This window comes from Stenella coeruleoalba (assembly GCF_951394435.1).
Source record: "Stenella coeruleoalba genome assembly, chromosome: 4".
In the NCBI taxonomy this organism is placed as follows: domain Eukaryota; kingdom Metazoa; phylum Chordata; class Mammalia; order Artiodactyla; family Delphinidae; genus Stenella; species Stenella coeruleoalba.
This window is the reverse complement of record NC_137149.1, coordinates 128,211,034-128,238,377: the sequence shown is the minus strand read 5'-3', so window position 1 is coordinate 128,238,377 and position 27,344 is coordinate 128,211,034. Positions and strand designations below refer to the sequence as shown.

General features: G+C 36.9%; 1 protein-coding gene across 3 annotated transcripts in view; it reads left to right on the top strand.

The window, feature by feature from the left end:
- The window catches only part of IL15 (interleukin 15), a 78,798-nt gene that overhangs the window by 26,077 nt on the left and 25,377 nt on the right, over nucleotides 1-27,344 (top strand). For 2 of the 3 annotated variants that reach the window (XM_079920531.1, XM_079920532.1), the window contains exon 1: nucleotides 5,447-5,501. Coding sequence is in view for 1 of the 3 variants with exons in the window: in XM_079920533.1 (XP_079776659.1) it covers nucleotides 5,436-5,501 (66 nt within the window). In the remaining 2 variants the exon portion in view is untranslated. Of the gene's footprint in view, nucleotides 1-5,379; nucleotides 5,502-27,344 lie in introns of those variants that run through there. The other variant, XM_079920533.1, reaches the window with a different exon arrangement.

The following is a 27,344-nucleotide window of genomic DNA, read 5'->3' as shown; positions in this document are numbered from 1 at the left end:
TAACATATGAAAATGTTTGTTCCCAGAATTTGACCCAATAAAGAGCTTGCCCCAGAATGTAAATTCACCACATCACTAGCACATGTTTAGTTCATCTGACTAGTTCATCCGACATTTCTTTTTTCCTAGTAAGACTTTTCTGAAGAAGGAATTAGAGCAAGCTTTTTTTTCTCTCTTTAAATTTATTTATTTATTTATTTATTTTGGCTACATTGCACAGCTTGCGGGATTGAACCTGGGGCCCCGGCAGTGAGAAAGGAGTGCTAACGCCTGGACCACTAGGGAATTCCCAGTGCAAGCTTTCTTCATTGTAAACTGGCACTTGAATAACACTGAACTAGACTGTGAGGATGTTAAAGACCACTTTGTCTCTTTCCAGTCCTATGGGAGGGGTGGAAGAGCCCGATTGTGAGGAATGAGATGACTGGTTCTTGGTGAGGTGTTACATTCACAGTAGTGATGATGGCTGAGAGGTAACATTTTACATGTTCACTGTGTCCTATGTAGTCTGCATGAAGGAGCTCACGTGAACCTCACAATGACCCAGTATTCTTATTTTCCCTATTCTATAGATGAGGAAACTGAGGCTCTGAGAGACTAACTTTCCCTAAACCTTACCGTTAGTAAGTGTCTAAGTTGGAATTCAACCCAGATATGTCTGAAACAAATTTCTGTACTATACCTAGGTCAGTGCTATCCAGAAGTTTCTGCAGTGATGAAAATGTTCTCTGTCTGCTGTGTCCAGTATGGTAGCCACTAACCTCGTGTGACTTTTGGGCACTTGAAATGTGGCCGGCTCAACTGAGGATGTCAATTTCTAGTTTTATTTTATTTTAATTAATTTACGTTTATTTTAAAACAGCCACATGTGGCTAGTGGCTATTGTATCGGACAGCACAGCTTCAGATACTTTTTAAATGTTTCTGGGTATAGGCTAATAAGGGGAAAACCAAACCAGGAAAATACGTTAAGAGAATGTGCAGTTCTTTCTCCATTTCTAGAGCTTCCCTGGATCCCACATTTTAAAAAAATATTGATTTTAGAAGGAAAGGAAGGAAGGAAGGAGGGAGGGAGGGAGGGAGGAAGGAAGGGAGGAAGGGCTGTTTTAAATGTATTGCTGTTTAGAAGCAATAGGATTCAATTAAAAAGCAAACAAATGATTGGCTCCTCTGGTTCAGGCACTCTGCTAGGCTTCAGCCCTTATGAATAAATGAATAAGATATGGTTCCCATCTTGAAGGAGTTCACAGTCTAAGTAACTTTGTAGAGGATGTTATACATTTTTTTCCAGAGTTTCTTCATATATGATTAGACAAAATATTTAAATGTCTGCTATTTATTACTTTATAGTGTTTTGCTTTTAATTTGTAATATGTTAATTTTTTGAAGAGGTCATCCATTTCTATCATTTAAAATTCAAAGGTCAAAGTGCTTTTAATTTCCTCCTGTAGAAACAACTAGCGCTATCATTTTCTAGTATGTGTCTTTACAAATATTTTGTGCACACACAAGAAAATGTACACATATATTTAATCCTTCCCCTTTTTAAAAACACTTACATACTACTGCCTAACCTTGCTGTTTGGACTTGAAAAATATACCTTGGATATTTTTTCATTCTAGTACTTAAAGAATTTCTCATTTTCTTTCTATGGATGCATAATATTTCATTAAATGGACATATCATAATTTAAACATTCCTCTATTGTTATTTTTGTTTCCTCTATTGTTTTTTATTGTTTATCATTCCTCCAGTGTTATTTCCATTCTTTTGCCATTACAGGAAATACTGACATGAGTAACTTTAACAATTATATTCTCATGTGAGCTAGAGTGAACTGCATTCATGTTTCCCAGAACATATTCCACAGAACACAAGTCTCAGAAGATGTTCAATGTAAAAAGTGGCTTCTGAGACTAAATAACTTCCGGTGACTCTGTGTATTCATTGGAGGTTCACAGTGCACATTGTCAAATTAAAGGGGGTCCCGCCATAATCTATGTCAGATTAATCCAAGTGTTTCTCAACCATACATTTTCTCAAGAAAGAGCATATACTCTTTTTGTAGGTTGGGTTCCCTGGGAAGCAGACTCTGAGATAGAAATGTACATGCAGGAGACTCAATGGGGCATGTTCTCAGGACCAACACTTGATGGAAGTGAGGGGGAATGGAAGTAAGTGGGTAGAGGGAGAAGTTGAACTGGGATGCAGTTGCAGCAGAAGCCTCAGCCAGTCAGTCCCACGGGGAGTGCTGTGAAGCTGTGATGACCCTTCAGGGATATTCCAACTCCAGGGAAGGAGGCCAGGCCCCCAGGGAGGGGTTGTGACCTTGTGCTGGGCAGCTGTCTTCCACTGAGGGCATTTCTGCAGAGAGGCTCAGCTCTGAGCTCTCAGCTGGGGTAATGAGTGCCTCAGTGTTCACTACAACTCTGAATAGCATCTTTGCATCTTTTATGAAAATGTATATAAATTCTTAGATACCCTTGCTGGTCAGAGAAAGGCATTTGGTCTCTTTGGGACCTTTTTTTTTTTTTTTTTTTTCTCCTCTATGAAATATGGATGCCTGGCTGGACGTTCTTTGGAGTATCTAACATTCTTTGCTTCTAATTCCATTTAATATGTACTAATTAAAGTCCAATATAAGAGACAGATTTCCCCAAACATGTGGTTGGCCACATAGAAGCCAACAATCTGATTAGGTCAGCCTTAATCTGTTATCATGGCTGTGCAGTGATGGAGAACGAGCATGGTTATAGCGCTTTCAAGAATATGTCACTTAACTTGAGGCAAATTATTAGGGCAAAATGGCAGCAGAGCTGAATTGAAGTTTTTTGTTTTTTAAATATTTTGGTTACCCCTTGTTAGGTGTTTCCTGAAGAAGCTAGCCTGCTATCTTCCTAGAAACATTAACCCTTATTGCTAATAATTGAAAGATTAAACTACATAGGGTATGGAAGGCAGGAGTCCATCTAGCTTTAAACCACAGACTTAGGTGTTGGTATTCATCCTCCTTTTTGAAGCTCAGGGTAAACAGGTGTAGCCAAAAAGCCATAGCAGTTCTCAGGGTCTTTCCATTTGAGAATCAGATGGGTCTAAGTGCCCATCCTGTGCCTTTCAGGGTATTTGCTAATTTCATACTCATGCCTCCTGCAGAATTCGTCAGTTGTGGGGCTATCAAGGAAGCTTATTTCTTGGTTGAAGAGGAAAAATGTCCAAGGAAGAGGTCTCTCTTAGGTGTGCGTGATAGAGTTGATGAAAGTTTGTAGAGAGGATGAAAAAATGTCCAAGAAAAATCTCTAAGAAAAAGTTCTTATGAGATAATAGAAGTGGGAAGTAAAACCAGGACTAAGGAGTTGGCTGTAATATGAACATGATGCAGAGAAGAAAGCAAAAAAAGAAAAAATGAAAAACAAAAAGCTAAGATTGATGGCTGTGTCTAAGATCAACTTTTCAATTGAATAGACATTTTTCTCAAAAACCTTAATCTTTTTTTCTTTCAACAAAAAGCTTCATAAGGATTCTTACTATTCTTCTCATTATTATATAATAGTAATGAATGAGGTGAGAGATTGTTAAAAAGAGAGCTTGAAAGGGAATAAACTAGAAAAGTCATTGCTAGAGAGTGGAGAAATGATGGAATAGCAGTTTGCCTTAAATTGATCCAAAATGAGTTACTCTTTTCTGAACAATCATTGCCTCTTCCCTTTTCCTCTGTAACAGGTGGTATCAAAGACCTATTTATGCTAACTCTTCAGTGTTTCTGGAACGACTTCCCTCATAATCCATTTGTAATTATCCGTTCGCAAAAGTGTCAGATCCTATAGCATTTTGGTCACTTCCAATTATTGAATTGTCTAGTCCATTTAAAATTCCAGTCTCATCTCCATATATTCCCTCAGCTCAAGTTGGGCCTGTGGGACCATTGGGGGAAGAGGGTGTGGTCTACGTCTTCATGCTTTCTAACCTCCTTCTGATTTTAACTGCAGGAAGTTGGGGACTAAGAGGGTGGCATAGGGCAGATGGGCCAAATGGCTCCTGACTGAACTAGGCTATCCTCTGTTGGTCGTTGCTTCTCTTCCTGGATAACAAGAATGAATCATTGAAAGCTTCTGTGTAGGAGGTTCCAAAGTTGGGCTCTCCTGTGGGCCATGTGTGTGAGTTCTTCCACACACCTGTAGTGGCCTCCACACCAGCCCTCTGTAGGTGATTAGGCTTAACCTCTTCCTACCCTCTCATCAGTTTCCCCTGGTGGTACAGCCCACCAGGTCTGATTTTGAGTCCCCTTGCAAGGAGGCCAGTCTTGATCCATGGGAAACTCACACGGTTTTGCTGGATCAAACCCTGGAAGCAAAATTTGATACTTTTCTTCATTATTTTTTTCTTTAGTCATGTAGGTTTAAGAACAAATCAACCATCTCATGAGCTGATATGATGTCTAGTCAGGGGATGTGATGCCAGTCTGTATTATTCAGCTCAGGCTGCCATAACAAAATAGCACACCTGGACTTCTGGAGGCTGGAAGGTACAAGATCAAGATGCCAGATGATTGAGTTCTCTGGTGAGGACGCCCCTTCCTGGCTTGCAGATGGCTGCCTTTTCACTGTGTCCTCATGTGGTGGAGAGAGAGGGGAAGGAAGCAAGCTCTCTGATGTCACTTATCATAAAGGCACTAATCCCATCATGAGGGCTCCACCCTTATAACCTCATTTAAACCTAATTACTTCCCAAAGCCCCGTCTCCAAATACCATCACAATGGGGGTTAGGGCTTCAACATAAGAATTTTGGGGAGACACAATTCAGTTTATAGCACAGTCTCTTGTGTATAATCCCATAGCATTTTCCATCATGTTCCTCGCTGGTGATTCCAATCATTTCCTTTCCCTTCCCATGCTGGTATTTTAGTCTTCTGTATATGGACTGGGGATGGGGTCTTGGGGTGGAGTTGATGGTTTGGAGGTAGTAGAAATAGTAAGGGTTTGCCTACCTCTGAGTTCTCCCTGGAGCAGGTTGCTGGACCTAGCAACAAAATTCTTTTTAGAATGTGGGAAACTTAATGCTTCTTTATCCCCAACATTTGGTTCTGGTCACCAGTTCCAGGGAAAGAGTAAAAAAATCTTTATTTTAAATGATATATGATACTTTCTTTTCCCAAATGAAGCAGCTATAGTCAACATGGATGTGAGTTAAATTCTGAGGAAGACTGAAGATTTTAGGAAAACTTAATTTAAAAAAGTTTCTATTGACTTCTGAAGCTTTCTCCATGAGTCTTCCTGTCTTTTCTAGCATCATCAGATGCAGAAGTAATCATAAATTCAAGGAAGTTAAGATTATTCAATACATAATTTTTAATCTTTGTATCCTACCTTTGATTCCTACAGAATCCATTCCTACATATGGTCATGTGGTTCTTTAAAACAATGTCCCATCACGTGCTATGTTGGTGACGTCACAGGAAACAAAGAAGTCAGTGTTAGAAGATAGCAAATGTACAGGAGGTCATGTAAGTAAAGCTTTTAAGAATTACATCATACAGTATAGACCCATTTATGTAATAATGTATAATTAGTAATAATGAAGATCTGGCAAACCTGGGATGTTATATATATATCCAGAATTTTAAAAAATGAGCATCTTAGTTAAAAAAGAAAATGCCATTTGTTATAGAATGTTGAAAACATTTTCTGAGGACAGAGAACACTGCACATAACAGAGGTGGGCAAATTTTTTCTGAAAAAATCCAGACAGGCTTTGCCAGCCAAATGATATCTGTTGCAACTACTAAACTCTGCCCTTATTGCTGTAGACGTGGATGGGCATGGATTTGTCCCAACAAAACTTTATTTACAAAAACAAATGGCCGGTGAAGTTTGGCCTGTGGGTCGTAGTTTGCCAACCCTTGGCATATTAGATGAAGACATTCTGCATCTCACTTTTTTCTATTATTAAGTTAATTTTAAAGGAACTGGGGTGCTTAAAGTTAAATAATAAATGTAATGCAACTATCAAATTTCTGAATGATTTTACAAGTGTAAGGAAATTAGAGAATAATGTAGATTAGAGTTCTTGAATGACTGTTTGAAACTTTTGAAAAATGTTTGAGAATGATGTAAAATCAAGTACAGTCTCAAGAACTAAACAAAATAAAGCTGCAGAAATGGAAATCAAAGGAACTGACTTCTTGATAAAGTGAACACATGCATTTAATTTTTACTTTCAGTTATAATATTTAACTCCTTTAGAAAAATTTCTGAATCATTTGTATAGATCAGGATAAGCAGTAGAGTAAATACAGGGGTTTATGAAAAGTGAAACTCTTTATAAGAATCCTAAGAGGAAACAAGTAATTCCTCTCTTGTGCAATCATTTCTGGCATCAGAAAATAATGAAGTAAATATAAAGTGGAAGAAAAAGTGTGAAGAAAATGTCCTCTGCTTATAATTGCCTACAAAGTAAAACATATCCTCTAACTTCATGTGCTTCTTTGAAATTGCTCTGTTTCCTAGATTTTTTATAGGGAATCCCCTAAACTCAAGAAATAACTTACTGACAGTCTTAGGGTTAAACACATTTTATGTATTGCTACCACTGATGGCTCAAAGAAGCAGGAGGGCATTTTGGATGTTGAGGAGTAGAACTGGGACATTTTTGTTATAGCAACATAGCTTTAAATTGTCTTGTCACTGTTTGTGAAAATAAACATATTATTTTTTAAAAATCCATTATGATCAATTCTGGGGCAAAAGCCAGGGGAATTTTCTTTAAGTGAAATCATACTTGAAATATGCAAGAAATTAAACAGGAATCTCCCCTGAGTTGTTTTGAAGTCATAAAAAAGTGCTTTCTCTTTCTCAGAATTCTCCTTGATTCCTAGTTTTTGAGTAGGTTGTTTCTTGAGTTTAGGGATTCTTAATAAAAATTCAGAGCAGCTTCCTTTGTGGTACTTAAAAACCAAAGCTTCCTTTTGGGTACTTAAATAATCATATTATGTTGTGGTTATTTGTGGAGGCCTGTGATACCTGTTCTTACCTGGTGTGAGGAAGGGTCTCAAGATTTTATTTTTATTTTTTGTTTTATTTCTTATTATCTTTCTGATTATCAAAGTAATGTGCTCACTATAGTATGAGTGAAAACTATAGAAAAGTGTAAAGTGGGAAAAACATCACCAGTAATGCAATAACTAAGAGGCAGCTTATTACATGATTCTTTCCCGGGCTATTTTTTCTACATGGTTGATATAAAAATTATTGAAAATTTGCCTTGTACTGTTGTCTATTTAACAATAAACTGTGACATTTCCCTGTGATACTACATAAGTTAATATTATTTTTAATGTGTATATAATACTCCAATTTAAAATATATCACAACTGATTATAATCTGGTTAATTTGTGGTTATTAAAATAATACTTCAGTAAATATATTTTTGAATAAATCCCTGACCAGATTTCTGAAAATTTTATTAGGAAAATTTTCTAGGAGGAGAATTAAAATGTTTAAAGTTATAAATATTGTAATGGTGCTCAAGACATACTCCAGAAAATATGTACAAATGTATATCTTTGTCATCCCTTTGTGAGTCTTGGTGACATTGCATCCTCATCAGTGCTGACATTAACAGCTTTTTTTTTTTAACATCTTTATTGGAGTATAATTGCTTTACAATGGTGTGTTAGTTTCTGCTGTATAACAAAGTGAATCAACTCTACATAAACATATATTCCCATATCTCCTCCCTCTTGAGTCTCCCTCCCACCCTCCCTATCCCACCCCTCTAGGTGGACACAAAGCACCAAACTGATCTCCCTGTGCTATGAGGCTGCTTCCCACTAGCTCTCTATTTTACATTTGGTAGTGTATATATGTCCATGCCACTCTCTCACTTCGTCCCAGCTTACCTTTCCCCCTCCCTGTGTCCTCAAGTCCATTGTCTACATCTGTGTCTTTACTCCTGTCCTGCCCCTAGGTTCTTCAGAACCATATTTTTTTTTTTTTTTTAGATTCCATATATATGTGTTAGCGTACGGTATTTGTTTTTCTCTTTCTGACTTACTGCACTCTGTATGACAGTCTCTAGGTCCATCCATCTCCTACAAATAACTCAATTTCATTTCTTTTTATGGCTGAGTAGTATTCCATTGTATATATGTGCCACATCTTCTTTATCCGTTCATCTGGCGATGGACAAAACAATCCTTCCTGGTTCCATAATGAGCAGGGGATTGGACCAAATGTAATTCTCTCGGAAATCATGTAGAATGGGACTGTGGAAAGACCCACAAACTAAGTCTAAAGCAAAACTCAGAGATAGTGAAAAGCTCTAAAATCCAAACCATGTGGAGTATAGGCAAAAGCAACTGAGGCTAGAGAATTTGCACAGGAAGTTCCACTGGAGGGACAGAGAGGAATGGAAGTATGGAGGGGGCCCAGTGATGACAGCTCTCAACAATCACCAACAAGAAGGAAAGAGCCCAGTTCTGAGTGGGGACTGAGGTTGAACAGGGATTCATTGCTGGGAGAAATGGAGAAAAATTCTTTGTGCCCATGGGTAGAAGATCTCAGAAAGCACATCTTTCAAAAAGGAGGGAAATGCATTGGTAGGAAGGGGCTGTGTCCCTCAGTGGTAGCTTCCAGTGACAAAGCTGGAAGAGGTCAGAACCGGTGCGTAGCACCTTCTTGTAATCTCTGATGGACTCCACAAGGTACATCCTGACAGGTGGGGTGGGTGCACTTGCTCACATCCTGAGTTTCCTGCCCGGGGTTTCCTCCTGACATGGAAATGTGGACAAGTTAACAGGCTGTCTGGCTAATCTTTGACCAATGGGATGCAGGAATTAGTAACACATTCTCGCCCCTTCCTCTGTCTGGGGGTGACTCTTCTGTAGCTCTGCGCACTTAGGAATGGCAAGCCCCACGTCACATTCTTCTATGGGCTTCACCCCTTTCCTGCTGCTTTCCCATTTTTACCGTCTCTTGCTTCCCGGAATTGCTCTATTTAATAGAATCCTTTTTCTGTGCCTAATGATGATTTCATATCTTTATTGTTTGCCTGAATTCCATTGGGATTTCCTCTCTGATTCCTGAGTTATTCAAAAAGTGTATCGTTTATTTTTCAGACAATTGAGAATTTCACACAATTGAGAATTAAGAAAATAAATTAAGAATTATTTTTTTGGTATTGATTTTAACAGCCAGAATTCTCTCAGATAATAAACACTGAATAATTTTAGTCCTTTAACTGTAATGACTTGCTTTTTGGTCCTTCCATTTACTTTCAGCCTGTCTTTGCCCTTATGTTACAAGTGTGCCTTCTAAAACCACAGGTTTTACATTTTTGTTTTTAATTTAATCTGGCAATCTTAGTCTTTTACATAGAGCATTTAATCCATTTTCATTTAATATAATTACTCATATAGCTGTGTTTATATCTACCAGTCTACTCTTTGTTTCCATTTGACCCATCTCTTTACGTAGTTTTGTTCTTCCTTTCTTGCCTTAATTCGGATGAATCGGCTTTTTACTATCGCTGTTTCCTCTACTACTTCATTATTTAATTGTGTTTTACTCTTTGTATTTGTTACCTTAAATATTACATGTAACTTTTAAAATTGTAACTCAAGATTACAACTCAAGATTGGTTACCTAGATATTACAGTATGCATCATTTGCAAGTTACATCCTATCCAATGATTTTTTTTCAAGAAGAGATTATTTCAGGGTGATTTAAACCCTTCCAGAGGAATACAAACTCAAATTATTTTAATGAAGGGAGACTATCATTGGCACCTAAACTTGGTCAGAATTTCACAAGAAGAAAACTATTCCCAGTTTTATTTAAGAATATCAATGAAAAACTCTTCAGAAAATTATTAGCAGCAGCTCATTAGAGGGGTTATATATCCTGATGAAGTAGGGTTCATTCCAGGGATGAAAGATTATGAATTCTATTAAAATAATTCATCATAATAGTTGATCTAAGGGGAAAAAAATCACATGTTAATTTCTACTCATTTGACAAAATTCAACAGCCATTCTGGACGTTTCAAAAAAGAGAGACAGCTCAATAAAGAAAGAGTTAAACATTTTATAAGCATGGCAGACTGACAGACCGTGTGTTCACACATACACATGCGCAAACTCAGCCCAGTGATAGCATTGTAAATAATGACCAAACGCTAGAGGCACTTCTGCTACTTCTGCTCAAAGTACAAACAAGGTAAGTGTGTCCACCTCTCACCCCTGCTGGTGATGCTGTACCAGTGTTGTTAGTTAACAAAGCCAGATGAGAGAAAGAAATTTGAGCTATGAAACTTAGAAAGGTGGAAGTAAAACTGTTATTTGTAAATGACTTAATACTTAGAAAATCCAAAAGAATCTAGCTGAAATTTTTCTATTACTCAATTCCACCATCTAAAGGAGAAAGAGAAAGATAAAAAGATAAATCTGACTCATTAAAAAAAAAAATCCTTTTGCTGGCAAAAACCAAACCAAACCAAAACAAAAACTCTGGGGAAATTCTAAAGGAGAATAATAAGCAGGGAAAAAATATCTGCCTCTCAAATCACCAGGAGTTTTCTCTCTAAATATATTTTAGGAATTGTGGGAGTGTGGAGAAATACAAAGCAACAGAACAGTGGGCAAAGATGAATGAACAGTTTGCATAAGAAAATACAAATAGTATTTTGATTCATAAAAAATATTTAACCTCATGTAAAATGCTAGCTGTTATTTAATTTTATTTAAGGAATGTGGGAATATAAGTATATATTTCTAGATTTGCTTGCATTTCATAAGGAAACTTTCAAGCATTTGCAATAACTAAAAATGGTTGCCTAAATCAAGAGAGGAGGTGAAGGGAAAAATAGGTTAACAGGGACAAGAATCAGGGTACAATTTCTAAATGAATACCTTTTCCTATTGTTTTGTTTTTCAACCGTGTAAATACATTACCTTTACAAAAATATATAATAAACTATTTTTTAATTATATGTTTCAGCTGTACAATGTTATAATTTGACATCTGTATACATAGAGATCACCCCCAAAAGTCAATAAAATGTAATTTTTTCCCAAATTTGAAAAGTGAGAAATGCATTTCATTTTAATTTGCTTTCTTGGTTACTGTAGGTATTGGATTCCGTAAAGTGTTCATCTGTTGTTTGCATTTTCACTGAAATTATTTGTTTGTTATTTATATTTAGATATATTTTTGTTTTTCTTAACTGAATTTTATAATGCTTTCATATATAAGGAACAAGTACATTTTAACATATTTATTTCACTTTTTCTCACTCTGTTCACCCTATCATTTTATTATACTTTAACTTATAGAACGTATTAATTTTTATTTTGTCAAATTTGTCAATTTATTTTGTTGATATTTATTTCACTTTTTCTCACTCTGTTCACCCTATCATTTTATTATACTTTAACTTATAGAACGTATTAATTTTTATTTTGTCAAATTTGTCAATTTATTTTGTTGATTTTTTTTTTAAAGCCTATCCAGAAATCAGATTCTTACTTATATTGTTTTTTTCAGATGTCTTTTTGTTTTTCACTATATGAATTTGTCATATGGTGAGATGAGAGTATAATTTTTCTCCTAAATCACTAATCAATGGCTTCATAGAAACTTTGTTAAATAATAACTCTTCCCTCACCTGCTGCTTTAAGATTCAGTGTTATGATATTTCATTGAGTCAGCTATCAGTATTTCAGTGAGAAACTTTGCATTTTGTGATAAATTTTAACATCCACTAGGTCTAGTTCCTCTTTATTACTTTTCTATTTCAAAATTATTCTATTTTCACCAGTGGATTTTCCCAGACGAACTTAAACATCGTAATGTCAATTTCACCTCCGATTTCATTTCTTATGAAATAATTTGGAAAAAATGATATCTCTGTAATACACAGTGTTTCTATCCAGAAATAAAGTCTACTTCTCAAATTATTTGTCTTTTTTTGCTTTTTAATTTAGTTTTATTGATTTTCATATAGCTCTAGTATATTCCTTATCATATTTATTCCTAAGTGAGTTAGATAATTTCCTTTACATATTGCTAAGATATAGAATGAAGAATATGAAAATTATTGGTTATATAACTTTTATTTAACGTTTATTTTGTTCCAAACCATCTCAAAGAACTTACCATTTCAGTTCTTATGATCTCTTAGGTACTAGGCTTACTAAGTTGTTTTGTTTTGTTTTGTTTTGCGGTATGCGGGCCTCTCTCTGTTGTGGCCTCTCCCGTTGCGCAGCACAGGCTCCGGACGCGCAGGCTCAGCGGCCATGGCTCACGGGCCCAGCCGCTCCATGGCATGTGGGATCTTCCCGGACCGGGGCACGAACCCGTGTCCCCTGCTTCGGCAGGCAGACTCTCAACCACTGCGCCACTAGGGAAGCCCTATGCTTAGTTTTGTTAAGCAGTTGTACAGTTTATAAGTAATCGTCTTATCGTTTTGAATGGTTATAACTAGAGTTTCTTATTTTTCTGCTTTATGTTATTAATCAGAAATTCCAGAAAGTTCCAAAGAAAAGCCACCAGGTATCTTATTCTTTCTCCTGAATACAACAGGGACACTTACAGTGATTTATTAGTAGGTTTGAAGTTGGTATTAGTTTAAAGAAGATGTGATTATGTTAAGAAATAATTATTCTATTCCTTTTATTAAGAGTTTTTTTTTTTTTTTTAGAGAATGGATGCCGAATTTTGTGAAATGCATTGTGAAGCACTGTTGGTGCAGTGTTTAAGAGATTGGGCTGGGGGCTTCCCTAGTGGCGCAGTGGTTAAGAGTCTGCCCGCCAATGCAGGGGACACGGGTTCGTGCCCTGGTCCGGGAAGATCCCACATGCCGCGGAGCGGCTAGGCCCGTGAGCCGTGGCCGCTGAGCCTGCGCATCCGGAGCCTGTGCTCAGCAAGGGGAGAGACCACAACAGTGAGAGGCCCGCGTACAGAAAAAAAAAAAAAAAAAGAGATTGGACTGACTGGAGTTTGAAGCCCAGCTCTACCACTTAGGAACATTGTATTTAACTCAGGCTAGCTACTGATGCTCTCAGTTTCGTCATTTGTAAAATGGAGACAGCAGGTGTTGGAGCACCGCTGATTTAATTCACACCCTATTTTTTTTTTCAGTGTGCCACTCTCAGTATGTCATGCACCTTCAAAAACAAATGTATTTGCTTCGTCCAGTCAGCATGATTAAGGAACAAGTTTGTCTTCTGCTTTTCAAGGCTCTGTTTACTCAGGAAGGAAGAGTGGAGTTGAGTTAAATACTAATTAAAAAAAATTTTTTTTAGTTCTCATAGTAGGTGATAATGTGGAACGTGTTTATTTTTGTCTTGGTGTCCTAATGTGCATAATATTCAAAAAGTTGTCAAAATACTTTGATCGGTTAATCATATGCACATATGTACTGAGGGCTAGTCATGATGCATATAGGCATGAACCTCATTACCATCACCTACCATTAGTAAGCTTACTTATTTAATCCTCTATCTTATCTTAATTTTAATTTTCTGACACAGTAGTTTATTTTAATTTTCTGTGGAAACCTAACCTTACATTGTTCACATTTTTATGGGACAATTGAGCTTTGTCTTCACTGTTATGTACAGCTCATGCTACAGGACTATAATTTGTGCATTAAAAAAGTATACAGAAAGGATATATACCTTTTAATACATATTAAACCACTCTGTGGTTTTATTAAAACTTGTTAAATGATTGATTTTGTAATAGAGATAATGCTTAGTGCTACATATGCCAGAAAAATATATGCACATCCTTGTTAAGAGGTATTTTCTTTAGAGTGGAGGACATTTTGAAAAATAGGTACTGCAGATCCTCTGAGCCTCAGTCTATCTATCCAGGCCATGCTTTTAAGCTATCTCTGCTGTACTTGGATCATCTTCCTTTACGCCATCTCACCACTACCTCTCCCCTGCAGGTCTGGCTCTCCTTAGCCATCCTCTATGTTCTCTTGTGGATTTGGGCAGAAACTTCTGGGTTCCTTCCAGTGAGGAGCCTTGGGTGTGTTAAGTCAATCCTTCTCTCTGCCTAATTAATCCTCGCCTTTATTTTTCTCCCACATTTGGCTGCCTGTGGAGTGGGACTACCCTTCTTGTCGGTATCCATCAGGAATTCCAAAGTTGGGGCACAGGACTAAGCCTTGCCATCAAACGCACTCTCAACCCATTCCACCATGGGCACCGACCCCTCAATGGAGAATTTGTTGCACACCTGTCTTCTTCTACTTGTTTCTCTTAGCTTTCCTACCCTCCTGGCTGAAACATTTACTTACATCACATCTTTCTGATCCTGAGGGCAACCTGTTGCCTACCCTTCATAGACAGGTAGTGTTTTCACTCTCTACTGTAGAAGAAACTGTAGACCAACCTTCATTTTCAAGGAGCCTCAGGAAAGCCAGGCAGTAGGAATTTTCCAAACAGGAGGTCACACTGGTTTAATTCTGAGAAGAGTATAGTACAGTGCTAAAAACACGGAAACAAGCCAGGCTGCCTCGTTTCCTGCCCTGGTGTTGCCACTTAGTAGCTGTATAACTTTGGCCCAAGAATCTTTGTTCCTCAGATTTCTCATATTTAGAATGATGATAATAGCAGTCCCTTCCTTATAAAGTTGTTGTAACAAAAAATTGGTTAATACTATGTAAATAGCTCAGCACAGTAACTAAGTAGTCAGTGCTTGATATATGTTAGTAATTATTCTTTTATTATGATCATTAGTAATAGTAAAAAAATCCTTCTTTTATATATTTGAAGATGTAGAACGTAAGTAGAATACAATAAAGTGATGGGTCTAGCTGCAGGGAGATAAGTAACTTCTTATTGGCAACCATTTAAATGGAAAATAAAGTTGGAAATGCATGTGCCTGATGAAGTAGGACTTTGAAAATGCCATATAATTTAGACATACAATAGTAAGCAATAGGAGAACTGGATAAAATTTAAGTGATTTATGATGAGAATAAAGTTGTTGTTTTAAATTAACCCATGAGGAGCACAGACAGAATCAAAGAGTGAAATAGAGATTGTAGTTACAGGAATTCAGCCTTAAGGTGATGCCAACCTAGATTAAATTGTGGCAAATGGCAGTGGTGACACAGAAAAGCATAGAAATGGTTATCAGGGCTCAGACAGAGACTCTGGCCATGGTTATTTCTGACCCAAGGGTCATGGTTTAATTCAGTTGAATTTAAGAGAAATGGAGAGTTAGAAGAGGGTGTTGTCTGGGCAGAAAAACTTTGATTTTAGATTAATTAAGTTTGAGATAGTGATAGGCTACTCAGGTGGAAATATCCATTGATCGGGGATGGGCAAACTTATTCGTGTAAAAGGTCAGATAGTAAATATTTTAGTCTTTGTGGGCTAGATATGGTCTCTGTTACATATTCTTTCAAAAGTTTCTTCTTTTACGAATTTTAATTTTTTTAAGTAAAAATGTAGAACAAAAGCTGTGACCTGATTTGCCCCATCAAGCCACAGTTTGCAAACCCCTGCTAGAATTTATTGTCAAAGAATAGAGCCACGGCAGAGGTGTCTGGACTAGAGATCTAGAATTCTTAATCTTTAACATATATATGTTTTGAAAAGTCATTGCTGAATATGGATACTATATGTAGTATTCTAATTAAAATCAAATTGTATGGTGAAAATAAAATGACATAAATATTTAAATTAAAAGTTTTTCTCCCAGAAAAAGATTTTATAAAATCATGTCCTACTTCTTGTGAGCCCCGTAAAGTTACTTTCTAAGGACTTCTAGCGACTAAATACAAAAGTAATTTCAATAAAATTAATATAGATATGTTTTTTAAAATATTGGTTAGAATTTAGCATAATAGTTTCTGAAAATTCCTAATTTCATAATTCTAAGGAAATTAATGCAAATAAAGTTTCACTTACTGGGTGTCACAGAGACAAAAAGTGCTACTTTTTTTTTTATGAGAGCATCATGATAAATGATAGAACAAAACAGCACATAATTGTAGCCAACTGCACTTGGCATCAAGGAATAGGGATTATTTATGTTTTAACTATGGGATTAGAGGGTGTTATATTCTTCTAAAACTGACCTAAATAAATGCATTATAGGAAGAATTTAGTAAAATAACTTGAGTTCTTTAATTCTATCTAAATTAACCAAAATCAATGGCATAATTTAAAGAAGCCTCTTAAACTAGCTAAAATTAATGAGTCCATTTATTTCCCTCAATTCAAGTAGATCATTGGAGAGTAATTATATTTTCCTGACTGAATTTTATTGATCTTAAGTTTAGCCGAGGCATTTTACTTCTTACAACAGATTTCTAGAGAGATTTAATCTTTCCCCATTAGAACCAAGACATTATTTTATTTGTTTTTTTAAGATGATACCTTATTTCAGATAAACTTTTGATATCTACGAAGAGTATTACTTTCTTATAGTTGCAGAGTTCAGATTACAGAAAGTAGTTTTAAATTCAATATTGTGTTTAGTTTTAGGTACTAAAATTTAGGTACTAAATTTTGAGAAAAACATTGATGAATTAGGTTTTACTTAAAAGAAGACAACCAGGAATATAAACTATCTATGTACTAACTTAAGTGAAAAGTAGGCAAAACAACTAGCATCGAAAAGAGAGACTTTGGAGGGGCTGGGCATGGGGATGGGCTACATGTATATCAGTTTTCTTAAATATTTAAAATAATAGAGGAAACAACAGGTTGATTCGTCCATCCATTTATCCATCCATCCACCCACCCATCCATCCATCCAACCTTTTCAAAATTGACTTTCTGTTTGTCATCTTGCATGCGCTTAAGATACAAAGATGCGTAAGACATCTCCCCGCTAAAGTAGCTCACAGACTAATGAGGATACTCACAGTTTTGTGGGCAGTTATTAGCTAGGTGAACTAATCAGCCTTGGTTTTCTTCTCTGTAAGTCTGGATAATAGTAATAACTAGCTCATAAAGTTACGGTTAGGGAAGAAATGAGGTTGTGAAAAGTACTGCAAAGTGCTATAGAAAGTTAGATGATTTCATATTATAGACTGAGGGATATATTGGCAAGACAATACTAACTCATATTTTCTAAATCTTGTGATTTAGAAATTTATATATGGTCAATCAGTTATGTATTGCTGGGTAACAAACCGTCCAAACTGTATTGACTTAAAGCCACAGTGCTTTATTATTTCTCACGATTCTGTTTGTTGACTGGTCAGTTTCTCTGCTGGTCTTGTCTGGGCTTATTCAAGATACCTTACTTACATGTCTGGGACCTTGGGGCTGGCTGTGGTCTGAGTTTTTCTCTCTATGTAGTTTTTTCATTTAGCAGTCTAGCTGGATTTTCTTTCAAGACAGCAGAAGCATTCAAAAGATGGAGGAAACAGGGAGGCAAGGCCTCTCACAACCTAGCCTTGGAAGTTGCATTTTATTTTTGTCACATCCTCTCAGTCACAGCAAGTTATTGGGACAGGGCCAGCCCAGGTTAATGGTAGGGAAAATAGACTTCACCTTTCTATGGAAGGAGTGGTGATGTCATACTGTACAAGGGCACAGGGATGGAGGGATTGTTGTGGCCATCTTTGCAACGTGGTGAGTTTTCATTTCACATTTGGTAAAATATAAGTCTTTATACAATGGCTGGCAGTTGCATTTTCTTTTTTGTATTTCAGTGACCATTACTAGCAAATAATAATATGAAGTAAGATAAAGGAAATATTGCAGCATCTTCTAACTGATGCATTATGAGTAAAGGTTCTGTCTCTATCTGTGAGGAAAAAAATCTGCTAATTTGAGAGTTTTGAAGTCTCATTAGTTGATCTTCAGTGGTTCAGCAATGGAGGTAAATCTTGCCTATTACTAGCTATCACTTTTATTCCTTCATGACGAAAAGATAAAAATATTTTAAATCAATTTTTCTTTTATTTCAGTGCATAACCGAGGCTTAGAGAGCACAGAGTGGTGATGGGGAGAAATTTTGTTTTATTTTTTTGTTTTAATCTAGTAGTGTCAATGTCATTTCTACTGGTTAGTCTCCTTACTTTTTTTTTTTTTTTTTTTTTGCGGTACGCGGGCGTCTCACTGCTGTGGCCTCTCCCGTTGCGGAGCACAGGCTCCAGACGTGCAGGCTCAGCGGCCATGGCTCACAGGACCAGCCGTTCCGCGGCATGTGGGATCCTCCCGGACCAGGGCACGAACCCGTGTCCCCTGCATCAGCAGGCGGACTCTCAACCACTGCGCCACCAGGGAAGCCCCAGTCTCCTTACTTTTTAAATGACATAACAAAATATTATTTTATTGCATTCATCTATCTTTGTTGTTTTGTAGTCTCAGTGACTTTATAATTTATATACCTCATCTTGAGGGTATGTATGGCAAAACAGAAACAAATTTCTCCATTTTGCTAAAAACAAGGATTTCAAACATTTGGAAGTGGCAATAATTTTTCTGAAAAGTATTAACAGGATACAGATTGAACAAAAGACTCAGTATGTAAAAGCAGGAGCGCTCCTAACCATTTCTGGTTTGGTGCTGCCCAGTTTTAAAAAAATAAAAACAAAAAACACATAAAAGCAGTGATAGCAAAGTAAAAATATTCCAGTTTATAGGCAATTATATATGTCGATTATAGTCTCTCGTTATAGGGAGTCTTTCATTTTCTTGAAAATGCAATACAATTTCTTATCTTCGGGCTTTTAAATATTCTGCTGCTTTTGGATAGAATGTTTTATATATGTCTGTTAGGTCAGATGGCTGACCTAACATGTCATTTAAGTCAAGTGTTTCCATATCGATTTTCTGTCTGGATGATCTATCCATTGATATAATTGGGGTGTTAAAGTTCTCTACCATTACTGTATTTCTTTCCTTTTCTCCCCTTAGGTATATTAATATTTGCTTTATATATTTAGGTGCTCCTATGTTGGGTGCATAAATATTTACAAATGTTGTATCCTCTTGTTGGATTGACCCCTTTATTATTATGCAGTGACCTTTCCTTAACTCAAGTCCATTTAGCTCATGTATATAAAATATTTTGCTGCCATCCTGACAGCAGTCTCATAGATTCACTCTCTTTTCAATTTTATTATATGGTTTATCCTCTTTCAAAGTACTCTAGTTTCTTATCCCATTACTAATATTTCAACATAATTAATTTTCTGGCCTTTTCTCTCAATCCACATTTCCACTTTCATAGCTATGCATTATTTTGACCAAACAATGTAAGCAAATTGAACATTCACAAAGTATTTAATCTCTCCTGTTTGGATCCTAAAATTTGGAGAGTTTTGCTGAAGTTGATATTAGATTTGCACAGGTTTAGGTAATTCTTCAGCTGTTCTTTATTGTAATAGAGAACTACAACCTAGAGCACTTCTGACTTTTATTTATCAGCATTCTAATCCTGTTTAAGGATATCTAGTTTGGTTTTTTTAATTATTATTATTTTTTATGCTCAGCTGACATGGAGCATGTATAAGATGAAAATACAAATTAACCAAAATGATTTTCAAATATATTTTGTGAATCATCTGATTATTATGCGATCTCATATGAAACTTAATTTTAATTTCACAGACCTGTTAAGTCTGTTCAAGGTGTAGGGGACCTAGGCAGAAGTAATATCCGAACAATTTTGCAGAGGATTTCAGAAAGGCTGACTTACAAAATGTGTCAGATATCTTTGAAGTTTCATAAAATAAAGTATTTAAAAGTAGAGTGATTGCACCTTAAATTCTTACTGCATGCTAAATACTGTACTAGGCACATTGCCTGCATCATCTCTTTACTCCTCATTACAACTTCTTATGATTTATATTATCATCTTTGTTTTTTACAAGCTTTGGAAGTTAAATAAATTGCCCTATGTATTAGTTTTCTATGCTGTGTAACAAATCATTACAAACTTAGTGGCTTAAAATAATGCCCATTAATTATATCACAGTTATGTAGATCAGAAGTCCAGACAAGCTTTACTGGCTATTATAACTCAGGGTCTCACAAGGTAGAAATCAGGGTGTTTGCCAAGCTGGGCTTTTATGTGGAGGATCTGAAAAAAATCCATTGCCAAGCATAATTCAGCAGAATTCATTGTGAGCGTAATTCAGTTCCTTGTGGTTGTATGAGCGAGGTCCTTGTTTCCTTGATAGTTGTCAGCAGGGGCTACACACCACTCCTAGAAGCTACCAGTATTCCTTCTTACATGGCTCCCTTAATTGTGGGAGACCAGCAAAGTCATGTGTAGTCCTTCTCATGACTTGAGTCTCTTTGGCTTCCCTTTGTGCCACCAGCCAGAAAAAGTTCTCTGATTTTAAGGGCTCACATGACTAGATTAGTCATCCTCCCCGCCTCCCCCAACCCCCAATATAATCTCCCTGTTAAGGTCAACTGTGCTGTATAACATCACATATCCACAGTGGTGATATCTCATCATCTGTGCATTTAAGGTGGGATTTTGGGGGGTGAGGTGAGGCGTATAATTTTGCTTGCCATGCCCTATTTCTCAAAATAGTAATTGACTGAGTTGGAGCTCAAGCCTGGGTTTGGTTGAACTACAGAACTTTGTCCGTATACCACATTCATCAGAGGGTCTGATTTTATACACGGACATTATGGAAACGAGCCTTATTGCTACATAGCCAGACTGTGTTGGTACTACATACTGCTGTGAAAAGTACTGCATTAGAGGGTGCCAGTGCAAGCTTGACCTGTACGCTGGTCCTGTAAAATAGGAGATCCAGATGGTCAAGCATCACATAAATTATGTTTTGTTATGCTCTGCATATGTCTGTGATTTGCACTTAACATCGGTTTAGTCCACCCTATTTTATTTCAAGCTTTGGTTTCTGCTTGTACCTTGTCTCCCCTCTGCTTATCTTATGAACATACTTTAAAGACTTGGTTATCTAAGTGTCAAGCTCATTTCAGTTTCTTTGCGAAATTTGAGTGAAATTGTAGTTTTTCTCCTGTATTCATACTCTTTTCAGAGGTAATTGACTTGAGTGACTATAATTCCTATAGCAACGTGCAAAGGGAACTGCAAAAAACATAAAGTCAATTAAGAAAAATCCCATTCTCGAGCATACCAAGCTACCATTAACTAGAAACCACATGGAATTTTATGAAGTAGAATATTTGATCTGGTACACACACACACACACACACACACACACACACACACACACACACACACACACACACACACACCCAGATAGTGTTATTTTGGTGATTTTAAATAACTTAAGCGAATATATGGTATATACCCCTAGGGATGTTGAGTGTAACTTTTTCTGAGTGAACTATTGAGTCCTTTGTTGACAGCTTGTTTTTTTTTGCGGTACGCGGGCCTCTCACTGTTATGGCCTCTCCAGTTGCGGAGCACAGGCTCCGGACGCGCAGGCTCAGCGGCCATGGCTCACGGACCCAGCCGCTCCGCGGCATGTGGTATCTTCTGGGACCGGGGCACGAACCCGTGTCCCCTGCATCGGCAGGCGGACTCCCAACCACTGTGCCACCAGGGAAGCCCTGAAATGAGCATAATTTAACACCAGTTTTCCCTTATTAAAACTTCTCATTCTCCACTTCATTTTGTGATTATGTCACCTGGCTTTGTATCCTTACTGGCTGACATCTCTGATACTCAGCTTAGCCAGTGCACACCCAGATTCTCCCTGTAATTCTGTGACTATAAGCGTTCCTGTTTTGCCTTAATTAAGCAGAGCCTGAGAGAGTGCCTGGTTCCATCATTGTACATTTTCCTTCTTTCCCCAGAACACCTTTCGATTCTTACTCTGAACTCTTACGTGAGATGCACTGTGAAACACGATACCTTTCCTTCCTTTATTTTCTTATGAGTTGGCATGTCTAATTAACCCAAGTAAAAAGAAGAAGATTGTTTTTTAAAAGGGTAATAAAAGTCATAGTAATCTTTTGCTTTGCCTGGAAACAGATTTCCCAGCATCCAAAGGGAATCTAAACAATACAGATATTTCTTGACTTTTCCTTTAAAAATATAAAGCGTAGGTGGCAGTCCAGACAGTCTATTTCCTTGTGCCTTAATGACACATGATAGCCCAGATGTTGAAAAGAATTAAGTGGGAAAAGAATTTTCTTTCATCTTCTTTTCCGCTAATGGTGTTTATCTGATGTAAATATTCAGTTCTAGCACGATAATGGGTGCCCGAAGGAGTCAAAGTGAAATAACAAGATTCTTAACATATTTTTCATTCCCGTATCATTTAAGTTTTCTGTACTTCTGTTGGAAACTGAGAAAACATTTTTTTTTCCAAAGGCTATTACTCTGCATGGCCTTTTACCCTATTACGGGGCTTTCCTTCTTTTCAGATAATAACCCACAGACTCTTCAGGTGCTTAAGTCATTAGTTGCTCGATATGAGATTGTTAGTTCAGAGAGCTTATTTGCTCCATTGGCTTTATATAACTCCCCAATATTAAGTGATCCATTTTGTTGTTTCTGAGGCCAAGAATCATTATTTTCTTTTGGCACCATACAGATTATGTATTTCACTTGAATTTACAAATTTATAGCTCATGTTGAAGTAATTTCTGCTGAAGAGTGATTTTTCTAGACAGTTCAAATTTTTTAATTAAGAGTCAACATTAGATATGTTTGATACATTTGAATGGGTATACTCTAGGGATTATTAATGTAAGACTCTGTTCTTTTAGTGTACTTTTCTTCCTTCAGAGATAGTTTTTGCCATACTATGAGTTTTTCCTGAACACTTGTTAATGTTAACAAAAGAGACAAGTTTAACAAAGACAAGTTCAATAATATAGATATTATGTTTCTATATGAGTGACTAACAGTAATATCTAGCTTTGTTCTCCTTATGGATACCTTCTTCTTAAATTCAGATCCATAAGAAAATGTGAACAACTAGAAAAACTTTACTTAATAATGACTCTGAATTTTCTCTGTCAAGTCTAACCTTGGAAAATATTGATAATTGAATGCCACAAAAATTTTAATTTTATCTAGTTACAAATTTTTACCCATCAAACTTTTTTTGGTTTTTTAAATTTTAATCCTTAATTAATGATGCTTAATAATTCTATTAATTTATTAGATGTGTTTGTTTCTTTTTCTTTTTATTTATTCAGTTTTGGCTGTGTTGGGTCTTTGCTTCTGTGCGAGGGCTTTCTCTAGTTGTGGCGAGCGGGGGCCTCTCACTATCGCGGCCTCTCTTGAGGAGCACAGGCTCCAGACCCCCAGGCTCAGTAGTTGTGGCTCATGGGCCCAGTTGCCCCGCGGTAAGTGGGATCTTCCCAGACCAGGGCTTGAACCTGTGTCCCCTGCATTAGCAGGCAGATTCTCAACCACTGTGCCACCAGGGAAGCCCCATCAAACTTTTGATCAAAACTATTTAAGGTATAAGATACTAGCTAGAATTTTCTTTCAGAAAGTCAGTGCTGGGACTTCCCAGGTGGTCCGGTGGTTAAGACTCCCCACTTCCATTGCAGGAGGCACAGGTTCTATCCCTGGTCGGGGAACTAAGATCCCCACATGCCACGTGGTGCGGTCACCCCACCAACAAAAGTCAGCACTATTTGTCTCTGCATGTCTACAGCACACTTCCACAATGTATAGTCACACTAAAAAACATCTAAGCTCTGTAAGAGCAGAGATTTTATCACATTCTGTGCAATGGCAAAGATGCGTGTGTGCTTGTGTGTGTGTGTGTGCTCACACACATACACATACACACACACAAACACACCCGCAATGGAAAGCCAACATTGGGAAGTTCCCTGGACAGTTAGGGAATGGTGAGAGACACTGTGATGTAATAGAAACAGTGTGGGAACCTGGCACAAATTGTTTGATAACTTCTGGCTTACTTTTATCTTATCTATATATTCGGACAATATTCCCAAGTTAACTTTCACATTCAGTCATTGGAATAATAGTTGTTTGCAGGTGGAGAAGGTGATACTGAAGGGGAAGAATAGGCTTTAGGCTGGAGGGGGGTGGTACAAATTTTCTGGAAAAAAAAGCATTGCTCACTTTTCACTTTTATCAATAGTTAGAATTCTAAAGGGACTATAACCCAAACATACTGTGAACGGATTTGTAGAGAGATTGAGTAAAGACCAGCTTTAGTAGGCCACTGAAAATACAGAAATACCATGAATATTAGATAAAGCAAATTATATATATATATATTACAATATATATAATATATATAAATATATGTGTGTGTGTATATATATATATATATTTAAGGAAGCAACAGTAACAAAATGGCCACAAGCCAGATGGAAGCTCTTATTGGGCATATGTTCTAGGGAGGCTGGGAAATTTTATGCTGGGATCTCAACTAATTATGACCCAATCCTCTGCTTAACCATCTAATAATTAACATGTGGGTGCAGCATGCAATCAACTACAAATTCTCACTCTTGAAGAATCAAGAGTCTCTCCTTTCCTGTAAAAAGAATGACTGTTACGGAAAGACAACCCTCAGAATGGGAGAAAATATTTGCAAATGAAGCAACTGACAAAGGATTAATCTCCAAAATTTACAAGCAGCTCATGCAGCTCAATAACAAAAAAACAAACAACCCAATCCAAAAATGGGCAGAAGACCTAAATAGACATTTCTCCAAAGAAGATATACAGATTGCCAACAAACACATGAAAGAATGCTCAACATCATTAATCATTAGAGAAATGCAAATCAAAACTACAATGAGGTATCACCTCACACTGGTCAGGATGGCCATCCTCAAAAAATCTAGAAACAATAAATGCTGGAGAGGGTGTGGAGAAAAGGGAACCCTCATATACTGTTGGTGGGAATGTAAATTTATACAGCCACTATGGAGAACAGTATGGAGGTTCCTTAAAAAACTCAAAATAGAACTACCATACGAGCCAGCAATCCCACTACTGGGCATATACCCTGAGAAAACCATAATTCAAAAAGAGTCATGTACCACAATGTTCATTGCAGCTCTATTTACAATAGCTAGGACATTGAAGCAACCTAAGTGTCCATCGACAGATGAATGGATAAAGAAGATGTGGCACATATATACAATGGAATGTTACTCAGCCATAAAAAAAACGAAATTGAGTTATTTGTAGTGAGGTGGATGAACCTAGAGTCTGTCATACAGAATGAAGTAAGTCAGAAAGAGAAAAACAAATACTGTATGCTAGCACATATATATGAAATCAAAAAAAAAAAAAAGAAAACTGGTCATGAAGAACCTAGGGGCAAAACGGGAATAAAGATGCAGACCTACTAGAGAATGGACTTGAGGACACGGGGAGGGGGAAGGGTAAGCTGGGACAAAGTGAGAGAGTGGTAGTGTATGTATGGACATATACACACCACCAAATGTAAAATTGATAGCTAGTGGGAAGCAGTCACATAGCACAGGGAGATCAGCTCGTGCTTTGTGACCAGCTAGATGGGTGGGATAGGGAGGGTGGGAGGGAGGGAGATGCAAGACGGAAGAGATATGAGGATATATGTATATGTATAACTGATTCACTTTGTTATACAGCAGAAACTAACACACCATTGTAAAGCAATTATACTCCAATAAAAATGTTAAAAAAAAAGAAAAAAGAAGAATGTCTGTTGATGCCCAGGAAACAAAAACTCATTTATTAAAGTCGAAGGGCTGTCTCTCCGGTTAGGGTAACATTTTATCTAATAGGTAAACAACTGGCTGAGTGTCATACTAGCTGATGTTAAAAAATGATGTGTGATTTGTTTCTCTTCAGTTATGGATTTCATTACTAACTAATTCCTGTCAAGGACAATTGTTAGGTAACATCACTCTCTAAGAATCTGAAGTTGTATTCCACCTCCCAGAAAAAATATCTGATTCTTTACCTTGACTTTGAAGGTTAAATGCAGAGCAGCTCCAACCCGCCTATTTAAATGTATTTTCTGTGACTTCCTTCAATACTTTCCAGTTGGTGGCTCCTCTTAAGTTTTCTCATCCTTGGATGGTATAATTTATGCTGGGTCTGTATTAGCTGGAATAGCCTCCTTCTTCCTATTTCAGTTATATTCACTCTTCAGAACTAATCTCAATTGCCATGTCATCCAAAAGCCTTCTCCATTTGCAGCAGCCTTTATCCATTCTTATTTATTATTCATTTATTCATGTATTCACAATCACTCCACAAATATTTATTGAGTACTCTCTATGTTACAGGTGCTCTCCTCTCCTAAACGTGCATTTTTATTGCACGTATAGTCATATCCAAGTAGTTATACTGAGTTTGTTGTTTAATGTTTATTTTACCTCCACTATAAAACTGAACCCACAACGGCAATAATTATGTCTTTTTTTAAAAAAAGGAAAGCATGAAATAGTGTAAGACATGACCAGGCAAAAAATTATGAGGATGGTTCTGTGTCTCCTGTTGGCCACTACCTAGTTCTTGGGTAATTCAAATCAGTGAACATTTATTAAACTTCTGTCATGTTTATTGCAAGGTTAGGCACTATAGGAGATAAACAAATGTATTTTCTGTATGTGTTATGGATATGCAGTAAAAAAAATCATTTTATGGAGCCAACAATCTAGAAGAAACGGATCCTGAGACCTCTAGAGGATTTAATGTTTTAACTTCAGATGATTTCATCCAAATTTTTGGATATGTGTTTATTTTATTCTTTATCAGTATTCTTTATCTTATTCTTATTATTTATTCTTTATCATTTTTCTTTATCAACCATTATCATTATTTATTCTTTATCATTTTCCTGAGGAGATAGTGCATAGCTTTTAGATGTTAAAGGTGTCACTGATCATTAAAACAAAAGGTTAAAGAGCTCATGTTTTCAGTTTGTATAAAACAAGCTCCCAACTAACGAACAAGAGCCACAGAAGAACAACAATATTCTAAGCTGGGTTTTTGTCTGCATACACTCAGATTTCCTCCTTCATATGGTAATGAGTTTTAATATTTTCTATGGAGAGAATAGAAGGAAAAAGGTATTCATTTCTCTAGCAAAGTAGATTGAAATTTGTTTTTAATTATTGATGGTTTAGGAAGTATTCATTTACCTTCAGAACACGTTACCGAAGTACCACTTTTCTAACTTCCTCCAGGGCTTCATGCTCAGGCAGTCCCTCTCATTTGGAGGGAAGCCTCAGAGAAGTCCAGCTTTGGGGTTTCACTTGGCCTGATCTCAGATGGGCCAGTGCCTCTGCAGTTGGTCCAGCCTGGCCACGTCCTCACTTTTCCTCTTGACTCCCCATTCCCACCCTTGTGGGCAGATCCAACTGTGAGAGGAGGGAAAACGCTCACCAGCACATATCTAAATAAAGTATCTATGTAAAG